At 37.2% G+C, this 27,363-nt stretch overlaps 1 protein-coding gene across 4 annotated transcripts in view; it reads right to left on the reverse strand.

Moving 5' to 3' along the window:
• LOC582032 (FGFR1 oncogene partner) overlaps positions 1-24,102 on the reverse strand; it is a 35,143-nt gene extending 11,041 nt beyond the window's left edge. For 2 of the 4 annotated variants that reach the window (XM_003726766.3, XM_011682481.2), the window contains exons 1-9: positions 23,916-24,102; positions 18,737-18,845; positions 17,404-17,492; positions 14,042-14,197; positions 11,563-11,586; positions 6,513-6,569; positions 5,890-5,960; positions 1,150-1,211; positions 501-613 (exon numbers count right to left, since the gene is read on the reverse strand). In XM_003726766.3, coding sequence (XP_003726814.1) covers positions 501-613; positions 1,150-1,211; positions 5,890-5,960; positions 6,513-6,569; positions 11,563-11,586; positions 14,042-14,197; positions 17,404-17,492; positions 18,737-18,845; positions 23,916-23,996 — 762 coding nt within the window. In that variant the 5' untranslated portion in view covers positions 23,997-24,102. Of the gene's footprint in view, positions 1-500; positions 614-1,149; positions 1,212-5,889; positions 5,961-6,512; positions 6,570-11,562; positions 11,587-14,041; positions 14,198-15,789; positions 15,875-17,403; positions 17,493-18,736; positions 18,846-23,915 lie in introns of those variants that run through there. The other 2 variants (XM_782007.5, XM_011682482.2) reach the window with 2 other exon arrangements.
• Positions 24,103-27,363: the final 3,261 nt, after the last annotated feature.

Raw genomic sequence — 27,363 nt, forward strand, 5'->3', positions numbered from 1 at the left:
TGAGACACTATTGAGTGACTGACTGACTTTGGTAATAACATACAAAAAAATGAGCTGTAAAGGGTACATGAGCATTTGTCTACATCAATAGCCAAATTCTTGTAATGGCCAAAATTTAAACTGATTGAATCGTTGCGCAGCACAAAATGTAGGACCATTCGGACAATTACTTTAGTGATTGCACCCCTTAAGTCGATTTGACAACCAAAGGTCGTTATTTTCCCACTTAAAGACATTTTCAAGCCCTTTCGTTTTGAGGGAAGTTCTAAATTAGTATTATCTTTCAAATGCGTTGGAATTTAACCTTTTCATTTTTTGGGCCTGCAAATGGGACATACCGGTAGTATCTTTAAAAGAATTTTCAATATTACATGTTTGTTGATGTATAAGCAACAAAATCAAATCACTCCCTACTCAAATAAAACCTAGCTGTATTCAAATGAATTTGTAAATCAAAATGGTAAATCAAAATGGAAAATGAAAAGAGAAGTAGAACATACTCTGAGTTTCTTAGGTGATGTTGGAACCATGTCTGAGATATCATGCGATACAACGCTACGACAATTGACAAACAGCCTCCGATACATGGCGAGAAACTCGTCAAAATCAATCACTAGTAGGCAAGATGGATCAAGAAATTCAAGATTAAAATTAATAGTTAGTGTTGGTCTGTGAAATCATGCCAATGACAAACAAGCACTCAATCGTGGCAAGAAACTTGTCAAAGTAAAGCACAGGAAGACAAAATGTAATACTAATAAAATATAAATATAAAATGAAAGATAAAAAAAAAGAATAGGAAAGAAATTCAAAGAAGACAATTGATCAATGTGTTGATACCAATTAACAAAAATTATAAGCAAGCTTGGTACAATAGTTGCTCCTAGTGGGGTGGGTTAGGGAAAATATTGAGACAGAGTGGACAAGAGCACCTAATTTGGCATGTACATTGTTTATGATCTACTTTATATATAAATATTAGCCAAGGAGACCCTGTGATATGTTATGGGCACACATGTTAGTTGCGAAAATCTAAAATGGCTGCCATCCCGTATCATTAAAATATTATTTTTCAGGCTAAATCATTACACAGGAAGCATAAATTTGTTTATAAATCAAATCAGCTAATGTTGTCTGATATTTTCTTACCACTGCTGAAATCCTTGTCTCCTGCTTGAAATTCATCTTGAACATATCTTTCTAGCATGTTCCTGTTAGTATAAAAATGAAAAAAATGAAAATAATGACAGAAAGATATAACACTATGACAACGAAACACAAGGAAAATATGGGAGGGGGAAGAGTGAAAATATCAGAGCAGAAAGAGATAATCAAAAGACTATCTTTGAGAGCAAAAGGATGATAAAACAAGACAAATGGGACTGCATCTCCAATATGCCTCCGCCCAAATTCAGTTAAGATCATAGCTTGAATTATTCTTGGAATATCATGATGTTGATGAGAACTAAAAGACATTTGACGTTCTTTTACCCAAAATATAATCAATTTGTGTCACTATGGTGACACACACTTATTGGTATTAGTGTGCACCACCCTAGTTCATGGCTCAAAATCATACTTGATACATGTACTTTGCGATATCAGGGCTAAAAACCTGAGATTTCATGAAAATTACAACCTTTGACCTTTCACATATTTACACAAAAAATCAGATCTTCTTCCTCTGTGGTTACATGCACACACACCTTTTTTGAAGTTTATACCTCCAATAGTTCTTGGCATTGTTCAAATGCCTAATTCAATATCCAAATTCTTGTACATGTATATTCAATAAGTTAGTGGTGCAAACGAGTATCATGGTACCATACAGCAAAAAGTAGACCTAATTATTTCTAAAGCTCTATTTCAATGGTGCGCAATCTATTGTCTCTTATTTTCAAAAGCTCTTTGCAATGGTTTGTTAGTGAATCAAATCCCTCTATAACTTCCTATGTATTGTTTCGACATAATTTTGATCTCGCCATTTTAATAATTGGGAAACCGGTATCAAAGAAACACTTTCCTAATGGGAACAGTAGTTCGATAGTGCCGCCCTTTTTAACATATCTTCCGGCTATTAAAGGGATAATTGAGTTCTGTTGCAGAGGGCACTACACAAAATAATTTTTTGTGAGATAATGAAAATCTGAGTGTCAAATTTGAAAGAACATACAATTTAAATGACAAAACCATCTTTTTTTGATCAAAATCGGTTCGGGGACGGCTGAAATATCCATAAATATAGTGATTTATAATACTTGTGTACCGACCACTACAAATATTCAATAATTTGAAAAGCCGTTGAAAAAAAGAAATAGCGCATTTTACGTCGTATTTCAGCCAATGCCCATGTTGGCTTTTTTGTTGGAATTTTTGTGTTGATTATATTACGCACAACCAGCAGGCCCATGTATTGTTATTTTTAATTAAATAATTAAATTAATTGTATTACAAATTCAGGATACTGTAGAAATATCATTGTATGCTGATGATGTATGTATTTGGTTTTCGCACCGAAATTTGACATATGTAAAAAAAAAAAAAAAAAAAAAAGCGGCTCTAGGCTTAATTGAAAAGTGGTGTTATAGATGGGGCATGCATCTTTCATCCTCAAAATCGAGCAGAGCCGTAGTATTTGGCAGAAAGAAAAATATTGATTTACAGATATATAGTAAAAGTATTCAATTAGAAAAAGAATACAAATTCCTTGGAGTATGGTTCGACTCGAGATTGACGTCGAGTAAACATATAAAAATGAAATTTCAATAAGATGCAAAAAAAGACTTAATCTTATGAGGTGTACCTGTATTGCTGGTACGAAATGGAGCAATAACTCAGAAATACTTCACCTTGTTCATAAAGGCTTAATCCGCTCTGTGTTTAGATTATGGAAGTGAAGCTTATGATGGCACGAGTAATTCTCTTAAAAAGATATTAGACACCATACAATTCCAGGCTCTTAAAGTTATTACTGGAGGAGTTCATCTAACTTCTTTACAAGCTTTACAAGTTGAATGCGAGGAAATGTCATTGCAACTCAAGAAGAATATGTTTATTGATAAATATCATTATTATTTACATGCAGCTAACAGTAACCATACGACCAAAAAAGTCATTACCAATATGAAAGGTACTCATGGAAAATAGACCAAGGTCCTTTCGTCAAAAGATTGAGAAACTTGGAAATAGGGAATATTGAAAAACTCACTGAATGCATGACGATTACACCTTATTGGCACTATAAGATGCCATGAGTATCTACAGAAATAAAGGATTTTGTTTTTAAGAATTTTTCTCCATCGATAGAATAAAAAATAATGCTGTAGAGGTCATTAAGAAACTACAGGTAGATGGAACTTCCGACTGTATGCAGTCGAAAATGATGCCTCCACCATAGAGCGTTTTCACAAACCAAAACAGAAGCAATTTTTCAAATTCAAGTTTAATTGTAATCCATTAACAGGTTCTCAGAATATCGTGATTACAAGCTATTTTTCATATACATGTATGACCCTTTTATCTTTGAACTCGTGACCCCAAAATCTGATCAATTCATTGGCTCTGCAAGATACATACTAATTTGAGCAGGAATCTATCAATCGGTTCTTGGAATAACGCGATCACAAGCTATTTTTGCATACATAATGAGCACTGTGACTTTTGAACTTTGTCTTTGACCTCATGACCCCAAAATCTAATCAGTTCATCGGCTCTGCAAGATACATACATGACATAAGTTTGGCAGGAATCCATCAATTGGTTCTTGAGATAACGCGATCACGAGAACGGGACGTACGGACGGACGGACAACCCGAAAACATAATGCCTCTGGCTACTTCGTAACGGAGGCATAAAAATGGAATCACTGTTTAAGAATCTATACAGAGGATTCAAAACAACAGGAAGGGTATACGGGAGCAGCTTTCTATATCTCAAAGCCAAGCTTAAGTAAATGCTTTAAAACATCTATCCATCATGAGAGCAGAACTGGTAGCTATATTAATGGCACTTGAATGGATAGATGAATATCATTCAATTGCAGTTGTGATTTTGACAGATCAGTCTCCGCTTTAGAAGCCATCAAGAATGTGAAAGAATCCAGCATAAAGGTTGAGATATACAAACAATTACTGGCTATAAACTCCTTCTGGATTGATGTAAACCTTGAATGGGTACCAGCCCACTGCGGCCTAGCAGGAAACGAACGAGCTGATTTGTTGGTTGGATAAACAAGCTTCGAAAAAACAACACACAGATATCATAGTAAACCAAAGCAAAAGTGAGTTCATAAGAGAATCAGACCATTACTACAAATCCATGTACCAAAGCCTCTGGGATAAAGCAGAGAAATTAAGACACTTGTATAGCATCAATAAAAATGTAAATAATGTTTTTAAAATCAAAGGTTTGAACCTAAAGGAGACTTGGTAAATGTAACCTGAATTACTTTAAATATCTAATTAGAAAACACGACACTGGACTATGTGTAGAATGCCAGACGATAGAAACAATTGAGCAATTTTCATTATCATGCCCAAAATATGAAAGACAAAGAAGGAGAATGTCCAGAGCACTAAAGAGCAAAAATCAAAATCTAGGTCATTTACTAGGAAACGAGGAATATATAGGAAAGGTGGTTGCTTTTTTAAAGGCAGTGGAAGGTACAACGAACTGTGATGCTCAGCTATAACAATTGAGTATTAATTATGTTTCGCTATATATTATATATTAAATGACAGTGGTACTCTCCTTGGTATAAATTGCTTTATTATATAAATTGTATAAATTGCTTCATTATAAGAAGAGAGGCTTTAAACTAACGCCTTAACGTAATGAACTGATCCAACTAATATTCAACCTGTTCATCCTTTCCTTCCTAATTAATTCTTTAAAATAATAAGCTGCAGAAAATGACTACTAACAATTTACTGACATTGTTAATTTCATAAACACAATTATTTGTTATTTTCAATGATTTTGATCGTTAATAAACCAGTTATCTAGCTATGCCCCCGAAGTATTGCACTATAGTCCCATGTCTAAAGAAGTGCATATGATACAACATGATTTAATAAAGCAAAGAACAAACAAACTTATCAAATAGTTGTAAAGGAAGCTATGTAATTTTAGCGAGGCAGTAGGATTCCAAATCGAAAAAGACGTTTCTGTCTTTCAGAGAGTGAGCTTTTGCTCCCCCTTAGGCGAATTCCTTGTACAAGAAACTCACTCGCTCATTGGAAGATCCTGTTCTTAGGTTAAGGTACCTAAGCTATAATTTTGTGGATATTTTGACAATTAATGTTCATTATATTGTTATTTCAATAGTGTGATCAGCATTCTAGTTTTGTGTGAAGTAGCCTAACATAACTTGCTCAGTCGTCAGTGAGTCATATTTTGTCTTTTGTATTATGAACCGCTCGGTATCCCTAATCTTGAATACTTCACCGCAACCTCAATTTTAGAGCCCTAATACAGACCTATCATATCATTGACATCTGAAAGATATCTATATCTACAGCATTTAAGTTCAATTAAATTGAAATCAGGTTTGTGAATCGTATATTTTAAGTTCTGTGTTGCAAAATTTTGAGATTTTGAAATACCTAAAATAAAAGATATAAATCTGGGTTTCAGTGTGACGGCTGGAGACCATGAGGGGAACTGTTAAGACTCTGGCCTAAACACATCCCCATTTACATATTGTAGTTGATGCCAACCACATAATTGTAGGAATTAAGATAACTGCATATAAAGGTCAGTACAAAAAGTCTGTAATTCTGTAGCCGGCAACGATTCATAATCAATTTTTCCATATAATAAAATCCACAATCAAATCATTTTCCTTGCAAACAAAAGGAACACATCTTTATATCTATTTAAACTACTTACCTGTGGAAGTTTGGAAACATGTCGACAAACAGATTCCTGAGTTCATTTTTGTCAATGGATCCACTCTTATCCTGGAAAAGATCAATAATACATTAAGGTCAGGTAATAATGTAAATAGAAATAGAAATTAATAATCTACTCTTCACCTAGAGCCTCAAGAAGCAAGTGCATGTTCACAAAAGCAAAATTTGTATTCTTCTACTTTAGGTTTCCAACAAGACACAAAGAAATTTCACCAATTTATTTTTCATTAAGAAATGCAAAGGAGGCGTGTCAGACCTGATGTTTCTGCAAGCTAGCAGAAAATTTCGAACAAGTAAAATTAACATCCAAATTTTAAATTTGATGACAGACATTCTAAAATTTCTTTCAACAAGAAAAAAAGAAGAGAAAAACGTCAACATATTTCCTTAGGGCAAGGCAAACAAAACATAGCCTATATGAATTTGGACCCCCACCCCCTAACACTGCCCCTGTTAGTGTGATAATAGAAAAAAGATCAACAGCAAAGTCTAAGTCACAGACAATGTATAAGACAATAGAATAGAATACAAAATATTTCAAAATATACACTAACATACTACTAATGCCATAAAGAACTTATAACAAATACTAGTCATTACCAGGTCATATTTCTCAAATTTAGCCTTGGCATCTGCAATCTGTGAAGCGGTCAGATCCTGCAAGTATAAAAGAGAATGGTATATACATTAATAACTATCAGTAGTGGCTTTACACATACTAACTGGAGAGCCAAAGTCATATAGCGCTTAGAGACATTTGTATTAAGCGCTATATACAAATTAAATATTATTATTATTATTATTATATATCATGCTTAGTTTTTGAGTTGGTTGCATGTGTTGCAGTATCATGTGAAAGAGAAATTATCTACATCATAATACAATTTCAATTGAATAGGGATTAATCATTAACATCACAATTTGAAGTAAAAAACATGATTTTTGTTTCTTAAACAAGTTGAATTTTATAAAAAAACATTATTTTCCATTTATCAAAATTGGAGAAATGTGGCAGAAAAGTTTTGAGAATACCCACAAAACTGACATGTCGGTCTTGTGAATCCTCAAGCAATTTTGCATATTCAAATGGATATTTTCAAACTCAAATACATCATGACAACAAATTTTGTACCTACATGTACAGTGTAATGTTGAATGACAAATATGCATTTATTTGTGAATACTGTAAAACCAGATACTCTCACAAATTATCAAGGACTGCCCTTTTCCCATCCAGAACTTGTGTGTGTGTGTAATTGGGTTTTTACAGACGTGTATCAATCAGATATGATTATTTACGCCTAGGGACCGAGTTTAACGTCACCATCCGAAAGACATGAATCAGTTTCGAACCGGGGTTCCCCCGAGTCAGTTTGTAGATGAAGACATAGAGCTGACCCATTGAACGTGCGGCGCTAGACCAACTCACATCTCCCTAAATGTGAATTGCAAAATCTTAGTCTTGCGTCCAGGGCTCTCACGATTAATATTAACTAAATGGAACTTCGACTGCGCGCAGTCAAAAATGATGTCTCTGTCATAGAGCAATTTTACAAACCAAAAAAGAAGAAATTTTTCAAATTCAAGTTCGATTGTAATCCATTACAAGCTATTTCTCATATACATGTATGACCCTTTGATCTTTGACCTCATGACCCCAATATCTAATCAGTTCATTGCCTAAGCAAGATACATACATGTCCTGACTTTCATGGTAATATGTCCATCCGTTCTAATGATAATGTGATCACAAGCTATTTTTGCATACATAATGAGCCCTGTGACCTTTGACCTATTACCTCGTGACTCCAAAATATATTCAATTAATTGGCTCTGCAAGATACATACATGACCTAAGTTCAGCAGGGATCCATCAGTTCTTGTGATAACGCGATCACGAGCTATTTTTGCATACATAATGAGCCCTGTGACCTCTGAACTTTGACCTCGTAACCCCAAAATATAATCAATTTATTGGCTCTGCAAGTTACATACATGACCAAAGTTTGGTAGGAATCCATCAGTCGGTTCTTGAGATAACACGATCACGAGAGCGGGACGTACGGACGGACAACCCGAAAACATAATGCCTCTGGCCACTTCCTAACAGAGGCATAAAAAGGCATGGTGCACTGAACTGGGGAGGGGGGGGGGGGGCTGTTAGTCCGACCTTGTGCTTAATCAACTGCTATGTTTGTGTTCAGTTCCGCAAGGTTAAAATATTACTGAACTATGGTTTGAATTGTGTTCAGCAAATCAGCATGTGCATGAATAAAAATATCAACAGGGGGTTCAGATGACAGGATATTTAATGACAATCGTAAGCGCATCGTGCCGTCTTCAAGAATTTTGGAAGGCAAAAGAACCGGAGGTTAGTCATCTTTCATTTAATGAAATCCTTCTTTATCTCACAAGCATCACAACATCTTTGGGACGTCTCGAACAATTTTGATACATGGTACAAATGAATCGGAGGTGAGCCAATTTTTAAGATAAAACTTTTCTCAATATGACGACCATCAAAACTTCTTAGGACAAAAACTGAAGATCTGCATTTGTGCTCTACTTTCTCTAGCAGCCAGAATGCTCTGGCTCTGGCAGCACTTTTAAAAAAAAAATAGGGATGGCGCAATTTTCTAGAAACCAAGAAGCCATGGGGATAAGCAGTCAGTGTTTATAATTAATTATCTGTGGCATTATCATAGCGCTAGCAGCATCCTTATTGGCCGCAAAAGTGCAAACCTGAAAAAGTCATAGAATTGGCAACATTTATATGTACGTTGGCCATAGTTTCTTGTTTTACTGTGTATGAAGATGCGAGCAGAAGCCTAGAAGAGACAATATCTAGGCATGAAATAAAGGAACAAATCTAGCATAGAGAACTTATTTAAATATAACTAACAATGATAAAAGAAATTATAATGCAAATCATTAATATCAATAACGGGATCATGTTGCCAACAGTGAAAGCATAGATCCTAAATAGCTATCAAGCACATGGAACAATTACAAATTCCCACAATAAAGACTCAAATTATTGTTCTTTTCAACAACAACCCCCTGAAAAGAAGAAGAAATTATAAAAAGTTGTGCTGCATGTAAAGAAAAGTCATGAAACAAAACTTATGCAAGAAATAGAAATTGCATCTTTATGTTGATGCACATTGTGCAACAAGCTTTTTATAAGAATGGCAAATATAAAACTAAAATTGAAATTTTGTCAAATTTTGAACAAACATGAACTGTACATGTAAATGCAACTGATCTGGGGCCCGTCTTATAAAGAGTTGATATCAATCGCAACTTGTTTGTGATTGATAATTGATATCAATCGTAATTATTTACATAAGAGATAGGAGACTGCAAACTTGCGATTGATTGGAGGACTTTCAATCGTAACTCTTTATAAGATGGGGCCCTGATATCTATTAATCATCATAGGGAAATACAACTTGTGAAATGCTGCTCAATAAAGTATTGACAAAATATTCTAGAAAAGTGGTATGATTGTAGGAATGCGTACATGTATAAATGTTTAAGGATATGTTTAAATACGTCATCATGTGCAAAGATATTCCTTGCTCTTTCACTTCTCTCCCTATACTACTGATTCCCAAAGAAGAAAATTCCCAGCGTTCCCAAAAAACAAAATTCCCTGACTTTTTCTTGACAGAGTTTCAAAATTCTATTATCATTCAAGGAGGCATTTTATGTACCCCCTACAGGGGCGGCGATCCCGGGGGGAATAGTGCAAACAAAAAGTGTATAACAAATACTGACTAAAGACTGCAATAAGCTTTAAGGCTCTGGACGGCCCATGAGTGCAGCGTTTAGATGAAAAAAGTGCAAAATCTTCTTGCTCCCTTGCATAATATTCTTCAACTGTACAAGTAAATATTGTAGAAAAGTGAAGTGTGAAAAAGGTATATTGCTTGTTTTTATACTATTGTTTTGCTTAGGAATGTAATTTGTTAATACAACAAAACTTCAAAAACCTGTCAGGGGGTAGTCACTTCCGTTACCTTCACCACTCTCGTTCACTATGCTCTATCGCACTGGCGTAATGATGGGGGGGGGGGGGGGCTTGGTGGCAGTTTCCCCCCTAATAAAATTCAAAGGCGGTTCATTTCTAATTCGATACTAGTGATTTACAAATGTTGCTGAAATGGCATGGTTTTTCCCTGAGCTTCCGGGGGCTCTGCCCCCTGTACCCCACCAAGGACCCCAAGGCGGGTCCCTGGTTGCTCTTCTGACCGTAATTAAATGCCTAAACCCCTGAGCTTCCGGGGCTCTGCCCCCTGAAAAGTAACAAGAGCCCCTAAAGTGGGCCCCTAGATGCTCATCTGACCATTATTAAATGCCTAAAACCCCTGCGCTATGCCCCTAGACTCCATTCCAACTTACACTCCACTTGCTTCGCTCGCTTTGCTCTACCTGATCAAAAATTCTTTAGCCCCCCCCCCCCCCCTCCCCCCGCTTTGAAAAAACGTTCCGCTGGGCCTGCATGTACCATGTAAGAGAGGGGGTGCAGATTTTTTTTTTTGCCCATTATGCCACTGCACCCCGTCCCTTGGATTTCGTCCCCCCCCCCCCCCCCCCCCCCCGGTCATGAAGAGAAATCGCCGCCCCTGACCCCCTGTACATATCAACCTTGGCAATAGATACACTGTTTGGACAGACACAGGACAATACAATGACTGCTCACTACTTTCTTTTGGGGGACAATCACATTCCTCATTTTCCCTGACTTTTCTCCAACTTGAGAAGGGGGACTAATTTCCAGGTTTCCCCGATTATATATGATAGCAGGGAACTCTGAATTACTACCCAGTGTTGTCATCTTGGTTTTCTTCTCTCTTTAGATTTTTTTTTCAATGATGACAGAACATGCATACTGTGTATTAGTAAATTATGGAAATCATGCTTTGAATCACACATATCATAACAAATAAACTAGATGGATGTTCGTTCAACTGCAGGCAGTCGAAAATGATGCCTCCGCCATAGAGTGATTTTACAAACCAAAACAGAACCAATTTTAAGAATTCAAGTTTGATTGTAATCTATTAACAAGTTCTCAGAATATCGTGATTAAAAGCTAGTTTTCATATACATGTATGACCCTTTGAACTTTGACCTCATGACCCTAAAATCAAATCAGTTCATCGACTCTGCAAGATACATACATTTCCAGAGTTTGATATCCGTCAGTATTGACAATGCATCACAAGCTATTTTTGCATACATAATGAGCCCCATGAACTTTGACCTCATGAACCCAAAATATAATCACTTCATTGGCGGTAATCCATCAATCAGTTCTTGAGATAACGCGATCACAAGCTATTTTTGCATACATAATAAGCCCTGTGACCTTTGAGCTCATGACCCCAAAATCAATCAGGTCATTAGCTCTGCAAGATATATTCATTTGGGGGTAATCCATCAATCACCTCTTACGATAACTCTTGAGATAACGCGATCACGACAACGGGACGTACGGACAGACAGAAAACATGTTATAATGCCTCCGTCTATGTGTAACAAAATGTGCAATGAACATGCAGAAGCAAACACATTTATTTGCATATATATACATGTACAACATTCAAATTCAAGCAACAACAGAAAAAATATGATATTAATGTACCTTCGGGATAGCAACAGTTTCTTCCTGGAAATTAGAAACAAAATCATATATGTTATGGATATATTGTAAAGGGCTAAAATGATTTTAAAATTTAAACTCTGATTTTCAATTAAATGTTATTATATTCCACATACTAAGAATCTTGTTCTACGATTGGTCAAAAGTAAATCACATGATGAAAGATAGTTCGCCCATTATTGATGGGAGAAGCAAAAACTTTGTTACACTGTGTATCTACACAGTGTAGACTACACAGTGTAGACTACTGTCTACACAGTGCAACGCACTTTCACTGAAGATAGAGGTACTATCTACAAAGGGCAACACACTTTCACTGAAGATTATCCAAAAGCGCACTAAAACAGGCGCAATGAAGCGCGCATTACCAATGAGCGCAATTAAAGCAAACACATGCGCGCACCGTACCCTCAAGGGGTTGGGTTAAACTTTTAACTTTTTTTGGTGTGAATTTGGGCCTGGTGTCTTTTATGTAGATGCATACATGTCCTTTTCTTTTTGTAGTTTTAGATTTTAGATGTGAAATATGTTTTAGATGTGAAATATAAAGCGAATAATCACCTTTTGGTTTCAAGCGATGGCAAACTATCACTTCCTTGTTGATCAGAATGTATACGCTAAGTTTCCTCAGCTTCGCTTCGGAAAGATAGCTACATCCAGATCGCCTCGGAAGGGATAGTTTGTCCCATCACCTTCACCAACGGTAGTTATTTGCTTACTACTAGCATTTTTTAAGGGGTGGGGGGGGGGCAGTCTGCCTTCCTCCCCCGACAGAAATCAAAGAAAAAATGAACACAGAAAAACACAGAAAAAACCCATCATATGAAGTGTACTGGAAATTTTGCCTTCAATATTAACAACAATGGCAACATCACTAATTAGCCAATCAAATCAAGGTTTCCATGGAAGTTACAGTTACCATCAATGCTAAGTTTATTAAAGGATTGTCTTCTTATGGTGAAGTAAACTATCACCCTGTTTGAAGCTCATACCTTTAGTGATTCTTGAGATATTGGAATAATGAGGCTAATACATGTTACTTCATACAAATTAACCTTTATGACCTTAAAGTAGCTGAGTGAAGGTTTCAAAAGGCTTTTATCCTTAATAATGTTGGTATCATTGCAAAGTTAATGTTACAATCTTTCTAATGGTTCATATTTAGTTTTCAAAAAAAATATAGAATTGACTTATCGCTATTAAAAGTGGTGAAATTACTACCCGATTATTCCGCCCTTGATCGGCCTGCTATTGTGACGTACGATTTGTGACGTATGAGGTTGGGCACATGAGCGCGAGAGTGCTCCCAAGAGCTCTCACACAACTCTCGCCTGCGCATTATATGTATACAAACGCCACTCGAACGCTAAATATCTGATCAAAATGTCTGAGCTCGAAGAAGCTAAAGTTTTACTCGATTTAGAATTCGAAGTTGATGATCACAGCTCCACAACTATATAGTGGCAGTGGTACTGGTAGTGATAGTGACGATGATGATGATGTAGGATAGATGTAAGAAAGAGAACAAGTCGGAGAAGACGGCGTCGGTGCACGTCAAGTGATAGCATATCAGCGCGAGCTGGCTGAGCTGCCGCTCAGCTCCCCCGGCCCCGCTCAACTGGCGATCGATCTGTCATGCACCCTGTCACTGGCCGGGGTGACTGGGCGAGACATTTTATAATCAACAGCAATCACTATCACGCCAAGACATGATGACCGAACAAATACACAACATCTCAGCAAATTACACAGAACAGAAGGGTATTTGGACGAATCGAATTGCACGATTCACCCCTCGTATTATATTACATAAATTTGCTTTATATTATAATGTAATAACATGATTTCTAGAGATTGTTATTCCACTTTCTCGTCAGGAAATGAAGCATGCAAAGTCTGGATAATGTATACGTAAAGGCCTATGCAAAATACTGCACGCGAGCTGTGCGAGAGGCGAGCTTGAGGCCTAGAATTGCGATCGTGCCCAACCAGCGACGTCATAATCGACCTACTGTGAGAACAAAATGTTCAGCCAGGAATAGAAGTTCTGAGAAGGTTCTTGGAAAAAGCTTCTTACCGCGTTTCATTTATATTTACAAGACTTTAGAGCAGAATGTGTGTGTTCAATTGGTCTACGCTATCCGGACATGTTTGCCCATTTCTAGTGATTATGTGAAATTTCTTCGCCAAGCTACTTTAAGCTTTGACCTACTTACTCCAGACTCTAATCAGATCGTCTTCCAAGTTTGAAGTAAATGCTTCAAGCAGTTTGAGATATTGTGATAACCAGAAAGCGAGACGGATGGACAACCCGAAAACATATCGCCTCCAGTACAACCTTTATTGGGTAGAGGCATACAATTATATTTCCTAAATCCTTTCAAAGTTTTTTGACACAATTGGTTAAAAGCATGTTTCTTTATTCTTTCTAATTTACTCCTATAGATCGCATCCAACTTACTTCAATTGCGGAACTGGAGCGTGGTCTACCCTTTGGGTCCCCTGTGTCTTGACTTCTCCTCAGTATCTCATAGAGAAGGGGCTTTTCCCTCGTCTTCTCAGTATCAGCAATATTCAACTCACTGGCGAGGGACTCCCTCCCGTCATACGTATCACTCTGTTAACAAAATAAAAGATGAAAGGGAAATCCAACCTGAAGATCAAACAACTCTAAAAGAATGCAAAATTAATCAGAGAAGCAGACCGGTGACAGTATTAATAATGATAATAATAATAATAATGCTCAATTCTTGTATAGCACATATTACATAATTGTCTCTATGCGCTTAGAAGAGAGAGAGAGAGAGAGAGAGAGAGAGAGAGAGAGAGAGAGAGAAGAAGAAAGACATGAAAAATATTGAGCATTCACCGCTTATGACATACAATTATCAAATCAATTACAAAATTTATATTTTTACTTTATGATTTAAGAATGCCATGATCGAAACAGATATGTTTTTAAGTTGGATTTAAACGATTGTAATGAAGGACAGAAGTTTTGAGACTATTGGGCCTGAATTCAGAAAGGAGGTTTGTCGACAAACCTAGGTTTATGTGCGTCATATGACGCATTTTTACAGACCAAGGTTTGTAAAAACGCGCGTCATATGACGCACATAAACCTAGGTTTGTCGACAAACCTCCTTTGTGAATTCGGGCCTTGGAGATTGTTCCATAGTGCTGGAATGACATACTGAAAATCATGGTGCCCATTATGTTTTGAAGATGAACGGAGATTGCAAGTTGGTTGACGACTTGAAATTCTATTTTGCAAATACATGGGACCATCATTGTGTTTACATTTTATATGCAATTGTTAAGAGTTTTAATAAAAATAAAATCTCTTTTAAAAGTTGTAACCCCTATGCATAAGGGAACTTCAAATTGGCTGAAACGGTAATGTCACTGGGATGTAGCACTGGCACATGAAATTCAACGTCCAGGAGGACACGTAATCTCATAAACCAAGCATACTACATGTACATAAACAGTACTACCCTCAAGGAGGTAAACCACCATCCCTACCTCGGAGTGGAACTAACCAACAACTTATCCTGAGAGAACCAAGTGGATCAGGTAGTCAAAAAGGCAAACTGTATGCTCTGGATGATTCGTCGTAACCTGTCTGGCTTCTCTACCAAGAAGATCAGAGAAGCTGCATTCACCTGTCTAGTAAGGCCTCATCTAGAATATGCCACTTTATACTAAACATATCAACAAACTAGAGGGAGTCCAGAACAGAGGGGCTAGATTTGTCACTGGCAAATATGGAATAGACGTCTAGTATCAGACCTGAAGAGTGATCTAAAATGGCAACCGCTACAGAGTCAACATTTTGTGGCTCGACACTCGCTCTTCTTCAAATCCATCAATGACCAAGTAACCATACCCAGACCTGAATACATCACACAACCCTGAAGATACTCACACTATGAACATGACTGACAAAGAAAGCGGACAAATATACAGTTCCTCAGGTAGACAAAGAAACATCCCTTCACTGCTATTATGTAAAAAGGTGAATATGCATTGCATGTGACACCTGTTCTACACATTTTTACATAATAGCAGTGAAAGGATGTTCCTTTGTCTACCTGAGGAACTGTATAATTTGTCCGTTTTCTTTGTCAGTCATGTTCATAGTGTCAAGGGACATCATAATCTCTCCTTCTCTAACATAACATGCAAAACGGATATTTATTGACTCACCTTCATTCCAAGAACCATTCGGGCCTGGAATTTATTCCCCCAGTATCATTGCCTGCAACTCAGTTGAAACCTTCAAAACCAGACTCTGGGAAGCAATCCAAAGGGGCAATATATGCATAGTCCCTCCCCATAACTGCAATGTGATGGGACTCAATTCTAAAATGTTCTAGATGCAACAAACACTCTCTCTTGAACGATAACGTTCTTATTGGTCATCTACATGTATATATCCCTCTTGAGGATCAGGACCAGGATCAGAACAGAATCAGAACTTTTCCATTTGATCCAACACACATACTGACTGAAATATGTAAGTTCTTTTTTCCGAAATGCATTATTAAGAAAGATTTTTTTTCTTTTTAGAGGATCTACAATGTATGATAATAATGAACAATATTGGAATAGTGCCCCAAGGGAGAAGGCACTTCGGAGAAAATCAGATGTTAGTCAAAGGTGTATTTTTGTACATGACAAACAGGAAAGTTCTTCATGACTACGTCACAATCCAGTGAAATAATTGCCAATTTGAGATTCGCATACCGGTAGCTGTAATGATCTCGCATTTCAAACATTCATAACTCTCTTATCATTGATCCCATTTATCTCAAACTTTTGCCATTCTGTTTCTCTTATTTTTCTGCTTTTATACACATGAACTTCTTTACAAGGGTTTGATTGCCCTTTAAAAATACAAACATAATAGTCGCAGAAAAGAAAATCATTGTTTCATGATGATTAACTTCTTCACAAAAGCTCAGAGCCCAAATGTGGTCAGGTTTGAATAAAAGTGAATTCATTAATGGTGATGAAATATGATGCAGATGCAGAGAAGTTGAAATGTAACAATATTTTTTGCATGGTAAAACGCGTACAAAAGTGAATTAGACTGCACACCTCTCTTCTCTGCACATAATGCTATGTATACATTGTTAGAATTCTCGCTACCCCAATAGCGATTCTGCCGAGATCCGGGGAAAATCCTGAAAACGCGCATTGCATTATGGGATAGCTTTTCGACATTACAGCTTCCTGTGCAGGCGTTCGTGATCACAACCCTCTCTTTCACGGTAGAGTTTAACGGCCTTTTGTGCTAAAGTCACTAATTCTGCCGAAGCTTTCCATTGCATATTATAATCTGTACAAATTACACTGATTGGCATCGATTTTAGCGTGCGTGAAAACTCTGCACAGCGAACACAGGCGCTAGCGCCAGCGGGATGGGACTCTATACCGGAAGTTGTAGTGACGACCCGAGAGAGTGAAAATTACCTCGTCTCGCGAATTTCGAGATTTTCGTACCTATTTAGGGTAGCGAGAATTGTCTTAGCTGCACGCATCTGATGAAAAAGGCAACCTAAATTTAATCGAGAGGGCCTCACTCCAGTCCAAGGAAAACGAAAAGACCCTAAATTTGATATAACAAATATTGCATGCATTTGGTTTTTTTAACATAACATACCGGTAGTCAACTCAAAATTCCAAATTTTTCTGTTCAAATATTTTGTTGTTCTGAACACCAGAGCATGCAATATTTGTATAATATCAAATTATTTCTTACATTAAAAGAATGAATAAATAATTTGTGACCTAATCATTTTGCTGCACATCACTCACAGTATTTGTTTCAGGGTTGAATACTGCCAAGCTGAAGTCCAAATTAAAGTACTCCAGAAATTCTTTGACAACAGCAGCTGTGTGATATCCTATGAATAAAATTATAGGAAAGATGAAAGAAAAATATGACATCGATTGCAGATAAACATATACGGTAAAGATACAAATGGAGAGAGAGAGAGAGAAAGAGGGAAAGGGAGAGAGAGAGAGAGAGAGATAGGGAGAAAGAGGGAAAGGGAGAGGGAAAGGGAGAGAGAGAGAGAGAGAGAGATAGGGAGAAAGAGGGAAAGGGAGAGGGAAAGGGAGAGAGAGAGAGAGAGATAGGGAGAAAGAGGGAAAGGGAGAGGGAAAGGGAGAGAGAGAGAGAGAGAGATCATCAGAAGCAAAGAGTTCAGAAGTGAGAGAGCCACATTTGAGAATACAAGAGACAACTTTTTTAAATGGGTAGACTTTGAAAGTTGGAAATAATTCCAAGCTGCTTTTATAGTCTTTAACTAAAAGCGTCGGTCACAAATGCCATTACGAACTGCTACAAACGCCATACAAACGATTTTCAGACAATGGAAATTTGGGAAGACAATGGAAAAACATGGAGATTCATACAAACTTATCTTCATCCAAACCTTTGTGACCATAGCTTTAAAGAAATTGATTATATGCAATATAAATCATGATGACCAATTCCTCATTTTCTTCTTAACATATGATTAAGTACCATCTACATATGGCTCTGTTTTTTATTAGCTCTAACTAAATAGCTTAATGGCACTTAAAGAGTCAGAATATTTCCAAAAATAAAGAAGCCCTCTAACACCCAAAATCTATTATCAGTTCATCTGTGCATGTCTACCGGTAGTCATACTTCATCCAAGTGCAGTTTGAATTACTTTAATGCTTTTCAAATAATTGTGGTAACAACATATTTTATGGTATTTTTTAAACACTTTCATGACCCTGCAAACTTCTACCCATAATCTAATCAATTCATCCTCGCATGCTCATAAATAATTAACTACTTCATCCAAGTTTGGTTGAAATCTGTTTGATGTTTCTTGAGTTATAAATTGTGGTTAAAGAAAAGTGGGACGGACAGACAACCCCAAAACTAAGAGTATGCATGTCTGGTGAATAAACATGGAGATAGATTAAGCTCTAAATAAGCACTTCTCAGAAATATGAAAAGTACTGATACTAAAATTACATGTACTTGGAAGTATGTATTTTTTTACCATCTTGGGGGACACGTTTATATGTTAAAAGAACAAACAAAACAGTGCCATATAAAATTCACATCTTCTATAAAATCACTCTCTTTCTAATAAAATAATTTTACCTTCTTTTGTTGCCAGATATTTCTTGAGCTCCTCATTTACAAATGGTGAATTCTTCCTTCCAGCATCTTGCTCTTCGAGTGTAAGAAAAACACTTGCCCGAAGCTCAGCCTGTTTGTAGACAACAAGAGAATAAGGTAACATTGATAACGTTCATTTGAACAGACAACAGAATATTTGCCTTTATCAAGTATTTGATAAAAGAATGGTAAGGATTGATAATCAAATTAAATAAATTAAAGCTCGCTCCTGTCTTGTCTGTTTAGGCCAAACTTTTTCAAAGCAGTCTAGGGGAAGTTCCCCTTGACATCAAGTGGACTTTAAAACTGATAGGTGTAAGTGTAAGAAATTCTAATAAAAATGAAGCTGTCATGAATTGTTTTGAAAATATTTATCAAATGTTCGTTCAAACCTGAAATTGTCACATTCGCCACAGCATTTCAAGCATTTTTAAAGTTTTACATATTTCAAGTAAAACAGCAATCTCTTCACCAGTGGTATTTACAAGCTCATTAAAGACGCTAAAACATTGTGAGATTCCAAGTGGATCACCATTGAGGCATTGAGATTACAGAGATACATGTACACACCTATGTCTTTCTCAGAAACGGACACCATGTATTGTGGTATAAAATAAAAGCTTGAATATATGAAATCATAGCAAGTATGGCACCGCCCACCAAGCGCGCACAGGCGCCGTACGTGTATGCCTTCCGTCGCGTTGCTAAAGCGCCCTGCTGAGTGGGGGCCGGGGTAGACAGAAATAACCTTCTGATATGGGTCATTTCTTTAATAAAACTGACATTTGTTGACATTCCCCAATACAGACGGTAATCCAGACGACTCGCACAGGGGGGATAGATTGAGCCAATTCGGAACATCTTTTTGTAATTTTGGCTCCTGACATTTTCTCCCCCGATTTTCTTTATTTAGATCTAATTTTCTGATCTATAAAGCAGATAGACAAAAAGCTTTGTATATTTTCCTCCTAATTACAGTTATCAAAGTTTGATAACCTATTATAATATGCAAAATTTACGGACTTACTTATATGAGTTATCCAATTTTTATCTCAGAACCCTGAAACAGTACGTTCGTGCATTCAAACTAGTAATGACATGACCCGGCGGCCGATATATTTCCGGGTCAACCTACCAAAACATAGCCAATGGCCAACAGAGCACTCGTTTGATATCGGATTACCGGTAACGAAAATTCAGATATCACTGGGTCAAGCCGGGCTGACTCGTACGTAGTATTGGACGTTCGAAAATAAAAAATGAATATTCATCAACTCTAACCAAGATTGACGACAATGAATCATGTTGACTATGAGACTTTCTCGGATTAATCATTCAATTCAATTCAATTCAAATGAACATTAATTTTCTTCCATTCAATTTGACAACATATTCGACATCTGTTCAAACAATACAATTTATAAATAGGAACATAAATATAAACCCGATAAGCAGAGCTTGTAATTGGTACGCCCGAATACACAAATACAATTATACAATATAAATGGAAGAAAGGAAGAAAGGGATAGGCAAAGAGGAGAGGAGGATAGAGAGCTTGGAGAAAGAGAAAAGAAGAGAGGAAAATAAGAGGACTGCAACACAGTAGCAATGGAGTGTATGGCACGCATAAACAACATAATGGTAGGGAGGCCAATGCCCGGGCGTAAGGCTTCTACGCCTACGATTTGTGCGCTCGTCGTCCAAGTCAAAAAATTACCAGAAGAAAAAAAAAAAATATATATATATCTCTATTGAATAACATATAAATACAATTGTACACTCCAAAACATAACTATAAACACGGATCGGTAACGATCTTTCACCATTTGTTGACGATCTTGCAGATTTTGACGTATTTGAATCCAATAATTGTGGTAGCAGATGAACATGACGCACATACAAGAGAAACTATAGGGCGCAGAGGTTTGCTCACTAAAATCCTTCTCATTGGCTGAAGGTAGAGCCTAAAAAAAATATGATATCCATTTTACGTCAAAGAACTTTTGATAGAGATTAACATATCAGATGTGCACAAATGACACTTTTAACAACTAGAAAATATAAACTAAAAAGATTATATCTTTTTAATACAGATTTTTTAAAAACTGCACATTCGAAGGTAGATAGAGTACGATGTTTATGTCAATCTTGCGTTGCTTTGAGGCCGATAGCTACAGCCATCTCAAAATGAGAAGAAAAACTGTGAACAGTGATATCATTGTTGGAGCCCAAAATAGGGATTATTGCAAAATAATATATGAATATGTATGAGCTCCGGTCACATCGCGCGCAAAACAAATTTGGCGTAGTCAAACACATAGTACCTTAGTATTCTCACAGCACTAGACACCAGTGTCATGCAGTAATGTATGAGAAGTATTCAAAAAGATATTTCAGTAAAAAAAAAAGTCTATGTGAGCAGTCTACTCTATACTCCAATTGAGAAGTGAAATGAAAGCCATGATTTGAAGGTGTGTGTTTAGTGTATGATACATGGTTAGTGAGTGTGTTACGTATAGCGAGAGAGAGAGAAAAAATACAGTACACGTCTGCGTACATACGTTGCATGCATTCCTATTGTTGATTCTTCTTCTTCTTCTTCTTCTTTGGGGTTAAGTCTACCTCCTTCACAGTTGAAGATTCTTGCAGACTGATGATAATGCAGTATCAGATTGATCTTTACTTATAAGGAAATACTATTGGAATAAGGTAGGCCTACTTATTAATTTTAATCACTTTCTGAGTTTAGATCTATATTGATTGACTACAATGAGTGGCTTTCTGTCTCTGTTTTGTCCCTCCATGGCTAGCATGGCTCGATTTCAGGATTGCGGCTTGCAATTACCGTACCTGGCCTGTACTGTGTCTGTGTGTGCGACCGATTCAAGGCTAGCCGCTGATGAGTGAATGTACTTTCGCAAATGATGCCTCCTGTTCATTCCAAGCGTGAACCCATACCACATAAAAATGACACCAATTGATTTGGGATAAAACGCTCTTTCATAAGATGTATCATAATTAGGGAGGCCAATGCCCAAATCTAACTTTTTAATTACTAATTTGTTTATAATAAAACAAAGATTAAAAGAAAGCATTTTATTTCACTAAGACAACTCACCCATCTGCCGACTCCATAAGTTCCATAAAATAGGAGATATCCAGCTCTTTTGAAGGCATTTCCTTCTACGCCTATCCGTACGTAAGAGCCTTGAAACAATTATATTTCATGTCGCAAATTTACGTTCATAATTAGACAGGCTCGAGGGAATGGGCGTGTCATTGTCCGGACAAAGTTCATGATGAAGTTTAAAACTTCGCGCGAAAGTACAATCACTCAAAAGCGGTACACACCGACACAGGCAAGCCCCGATGCAGGCTGAAATCCAGTCATCAATGTGCGAACGATTACATCTTCTACTACTACAAGCCGAAGGCGATGGTTCAAAAATGAAGAAGAGATATCAAAATTGGCAGGAAAGAAATAGATATAATTCATTGATATTTACCTTAGATGTGTATTCCAATAACTTGATTTCCTCATGAGTATATTCCTTATGATTTCAGTCGGAGATCTACTGTACAACCAACAAGAACGACCTCCAAAATCAGCACAATGCACAACACATTATTTAATCCCCGGAATGATATGCATTATACCTCGCATACGTACCCTACCCTAGCTACCTGGATATCTCTCTCTCTCTCCTTCTTCTTCTTCGACCGGCTATACTTGACAACACATCATCCAATCATGTCTTTTCAACCGAACTTCTCAATTGGAGTATAGACTGCTCACGTAGACATTTTTTACTGAAATATCTTTTTTTTCGTTGATTTACTGCACGAGCTCGACACTCGAGTCTATAGTGCTGTGAGAATAAGGTACTGTGTGTGAGACTACGAGAGATTTGTCTGGCGCGCGATATGACCGGAGCTCATACATATTCATATTATGATGTCACAAGACCTCCGTATTTGGCTAGAACAATGAGATCACTGTTCACAGTTTTTTCTTCTCATTTTGAGATGGCTGTAGCTATGGGGCTCAAACCAACGCAAGATTGACATAAACATCGTACTCTATCTACCTTCGAATGTTCAGTTTGTAAAAATCTGCATTTAAAAAGATATAATCTTTTATCTTTATATTTTCTAGTGGTTAGAAGTGACAATTGTGAACATCTGAAATGTTGATCTCTATCAAAGTTCTTTACTCAAAACGGATCCCATATTTTTAGTGTCTAACTTCTGCCAATGAGAAGGTTTTTAGTGAGCAAACCTCTACGCCCTCTACTCTAGGATTTTCTTAGTTGGTTCTGCGCATCCGCCAATGTCTTCTGCTAGCCCAATTATTGTATTCAAATACGTCAAAATCTGCAAGATCGTCAACAAATGGTTAAAGACTGTTACAGATCCGTGATTATAGGTATGTTGTAAAATGTATAATTAATTGTATTTTCTTTTCTTATTTTCATCAATTTTATTTTTACATAATTTTTTTCCCTCTGCTAATTTTTTGAAGTGGGCGACGAGCGCACAAATCGTAGGTGTAGAAGCCTTACGCCCGGGCATTGGCCTCCCTATCATAATTTACTGTTCATAAATGATTTTTGAAATAGACTAATTAGCAATTTTCTAGGTTGAGGTTGAGAAGGGCTCTGTTTGTTCGAGTCGTGCACATTCAGCGATTTCGAGCGATCGGCGCTCGATAGCATGAATATTCATATTTTCTTCGCCACTGCCGTGCATGCGTACCTTCTCATCGCTATTTTGAATCAACGCTGCGACATGGAAGAATCGTTGGTGTAGTAGACCTACTCCTAGGCCTAGATCTACCCCGAATTAACCTTTTTTTCCCATCAAAGACTTCTTCAAATTATACATTCAAGTGATTGGAGTTGAGCCCTGAGGAGTCGTGCACCCTATGATGTAAAAATTGTAAGTACTCCCTTTGCAGATTTAACGATAATATCACCCAATCGGCTGTTTTACTAGCCCCCACCTGCCCACGAGAAACCAACGAAACCACCCGAAGCTCCGACGCCTGCGGCGCCTGTGTTGGAGCTTCCCGGAGTTAGGGCCGGGGTATCTCCACGCCGGAGTTACGGGTCGACTCAAAGTCGCTTTTTTGGATGATTCTGAACTTGCGCCGATAACTTACCCTTATTTTTCCAAGTACTCCAGTACTCTCAAGTGTTTGAGCGATAAGATCCCTAAGTTCTGTGTCTTCATCAGCAGACATGGTGAACGAATAATATGATTATCAACCGCAAAAGAAAATGAAAATGAAAGAATTGCAGCTGGAAATCAAGCCGTGTTATCCTTCCGCCCTTATCACGGTGTGTGCTGCCGCTTGACCGAGAGGTGGCGCTATATAATTACACTGAACACGCCTCGAAAGTAAATTTGTTGATAAATGAAATCATTTGCAGTCGAACAGGTGTTTTGCATATAAATTCACTCTAATGTAGTATTTCGGATTTATATCTTCAATGATGCATTCTTAGACATTTATTATATGTTTCGTATGTTTAGATCATAGTTTCGTTCGCTAAATTGGATTGTGGGGTTTCCTAGACCATCACAAACGATATACTTGTCTCAATGGATTCTCTGATGAAACCATGGGATAGACACCAAAATTATGTCTCTGGGATGGATAATAAGTGATTTATGGCCATTTTTAGGTATCGGCGGCCATCTTGGACGCCATCTTGAAAATAAAAGCTTTCTGAAGCTTCGATTTTGGTCTACTTTTAGTATGTTATTCCTGAGGACGAATACTACTAGAAACCGTTGAAAAACCTTTTGTTGCAATTTTGGGGGGGTCAAACCATAAATTGACCTGACTAATGTCGGCTGCTAGAATATGTGTACCCCGTATTCGATGAGGTATATAATAATCTACATTTCATGTGAGTTTCAGCTCATTTAAAGCAAATGGGAATTAGCAGCGAATGTATTAAAGACCGTAACCCCCTTCACCGATATATAGTTATGCGCTACTAACGAAATATTTGTTTTGGACATTGGTTGATACGCGCTCAAATAAGACCTTTTTTAATGTCGGCTGCTAGAATTGGTGTACCCCGTATTCGATGAGGTAAATAATAATCTACATTTCATGTGAGTTTCAGCTCATTTAAAGCAAATGGGAATTAGCGGCGAATGTATTAAAGACCAACACCCACCCCTTCACCGATATACTATGCGCTACTAACGAAATATTTGTTTTTGACATTGGTTGATATGCGCTCAAATAAGACCTTTTTAATGTCGGCTGCTAGAATTGGTGTACCCCGTATTCGATGAGGTAAATAATAATCTACATTTCATGTGAGTTTCAGCTCATTTAAAGCAAATGGGAATTAGCGGCGAATGTATTAAAGACCAACACCCACCCCTTCACCGATATACTATGCGCTACTAACGAAATATTTGTTTTTGACATTGGTTGATATGCGCTCAAATAAGACCTTTTTAATGTCGGCTGCTAGAATTTGTGCAACCTGTTTTCGCTGAAGTATATAATAATCTATATTTCATGTGAGTTTCAGCTCATTTAAAGCAAATGGAAATTAGCGGCGAATGTATTAAAGACCGACACCCACTTCACCGACATGTTATGCGCTACTAACGAAATATTTGTTTTGGACATTGGTTGATACGCGCTCAAATAAGACCTTTTTAATGTCGGCTGCTAGAATTTTTGCACCCTGTTTTCACTGAAGTATATAATAATCTACATTTCATGTGAGTTTCAGCAAAATTAAAGCAAAATTAGCGGCGAATGTATTAATGGCCGAAACCCCCTTCACCGATATACTCTACATGTTATGCGCTCCTAACGAAATATATTTGTTTTGGACATTGGTTGATATGCGCTCAAATAAAACCTTTTTAATGTCGGCTGCTAGAATTTGTATACCCCGTATTCGATGAGGTATATAATAATCTACATTTCATGTGAGTTTCAGCTCATTTAGAGCAAATGGGAATTAGCGGCAAATGTATTAAAGAACGAAACCCCCTTCACCGATAAACTCTACATGTTATGCGCTACTAACTAAAATATTTGTTCTGGACATTGGTTGATCTGAGCTCAAATAAGACCTTTTTAATGTCGGCTGCTACAATTTATGCACCCTGTATTCGCTAAACTATATAATAATCTACATTTCATGGGAGCTGTTTCAGCAAAATTAAGGCAAATGGGAATTAGCGGCGAATGTATTAAAGGCCGAAACCCCCTTCACCGATATACTCTACATGTTATGCGCAACTAACTAAAATATTTGTTCTGGACATATTGATGAGGTATATTATATTTTACATTTCATGTGAGTTTCAGCACATTTAAAGCAAATGGGAAATCAGCAACGAATGTATTAACCCACACCCCCTTCTATATACTCTAGACGTTATATGCGCCTAACGTTTAGGTTTGTTCTGGACATTGGTTGATATGCGCTCAAATAAAACCTTTTTAACGTCGGCTGCTAGAATTTGTGCACCCCGTATTCGATGAGGTATATAATAATCTACATTTCATGTGAGTTAAAGCACATTTAAAGCAAATGGGAAATTAGCAACGAATGTATTAACCCCCACCCCCTTCTATATACTCTAGACGTTATATGCACCAAACGTTTAGGTTTGTTCTGCCACATTGGTTGATATGCGCTCAAATAAGACCTTTTTAATGTCGGCTGCTAGAATTTTTCTCACCCCGTGATCGATGAGGTATATAATAATCTACTTTTCATGTGATTTTTAGCAAAATTAAGGCAAATGGGAAATATGCCCTGAAAAGAGATCATTTCATGACATGTTAAGGACGACACAGAATGCAAGGGTCCCCCTTGCAAAATATGTAATCACAGAATGCAAGGGTCCCCCTTGCATTTTTCCCGTCCTTAACATCTCATGGAATGATCTGCGATTACATAGTTTGCATTTTGTCCCGTCCTTAACATCTCATAGAATGATCTGCGATTACATAGTTTGGATAGACTGATCATACACTCCTATATAGAAATGAAAAGAGATCATTTCATGACAAAAGGACGACACAGAATGCAAGGGTCCCCCCTTGCATTTTGTCCCGTCCTTAACATCTCATGGAATGATCTGCCATTACATAGTTTGGATAGATTGATCATACACTCCTATATAGAAATGAAAAGAGGTCGTTTCAAAACATGTTAAGGACGACACAGAATGCAAGGGTCCCCCTTGCATTTTGTCCCGTCCTTAACATATCATGGAATGATCTGCGATTGCATAGTTTGGATAGACTGATCATACACTCCTATATAGAAATGAAAAGAGATCATTTCATGACATGTTAAGGACGACACAGAATGCAAGGTCACCCCTTGCATTTTGTCACGTCCTTAACATCTCATGGAATGATCTGCAATTAGGCCTACTATAAGTACTACTTGGAATATCGGATGACAGACGACATGATCTTTCATTTTTTTTTTTTTTGCAGAGAACACTCTTTTTTGATAGCAATTGATTTTGAAAAGGCTTTTGATTCTTTTTTACATTTATTTTTTACAGGCCTGAGGTGTAATATACCATTATTTGGACCGCTGAAGGGG

Source organism: Strongylocentrotus purpuratus, unplaced genomic scaffold, assembly GCF_000002235.5.
Source record: "Strongylocentrotus purpuratus isolate Spur 01 unplaced genomic scaffold, Spur_5.0 spur5_scaffold_14, whole genome shotgun sequence".
NCBI classification, from domain to species: Eukaryota; Metazoa; Echinodermata; class Echinoidea; order Camarodonta; family Strongylocentrotidae; genus Strongylocentrotus; species Strongylocentrotus purpuratus.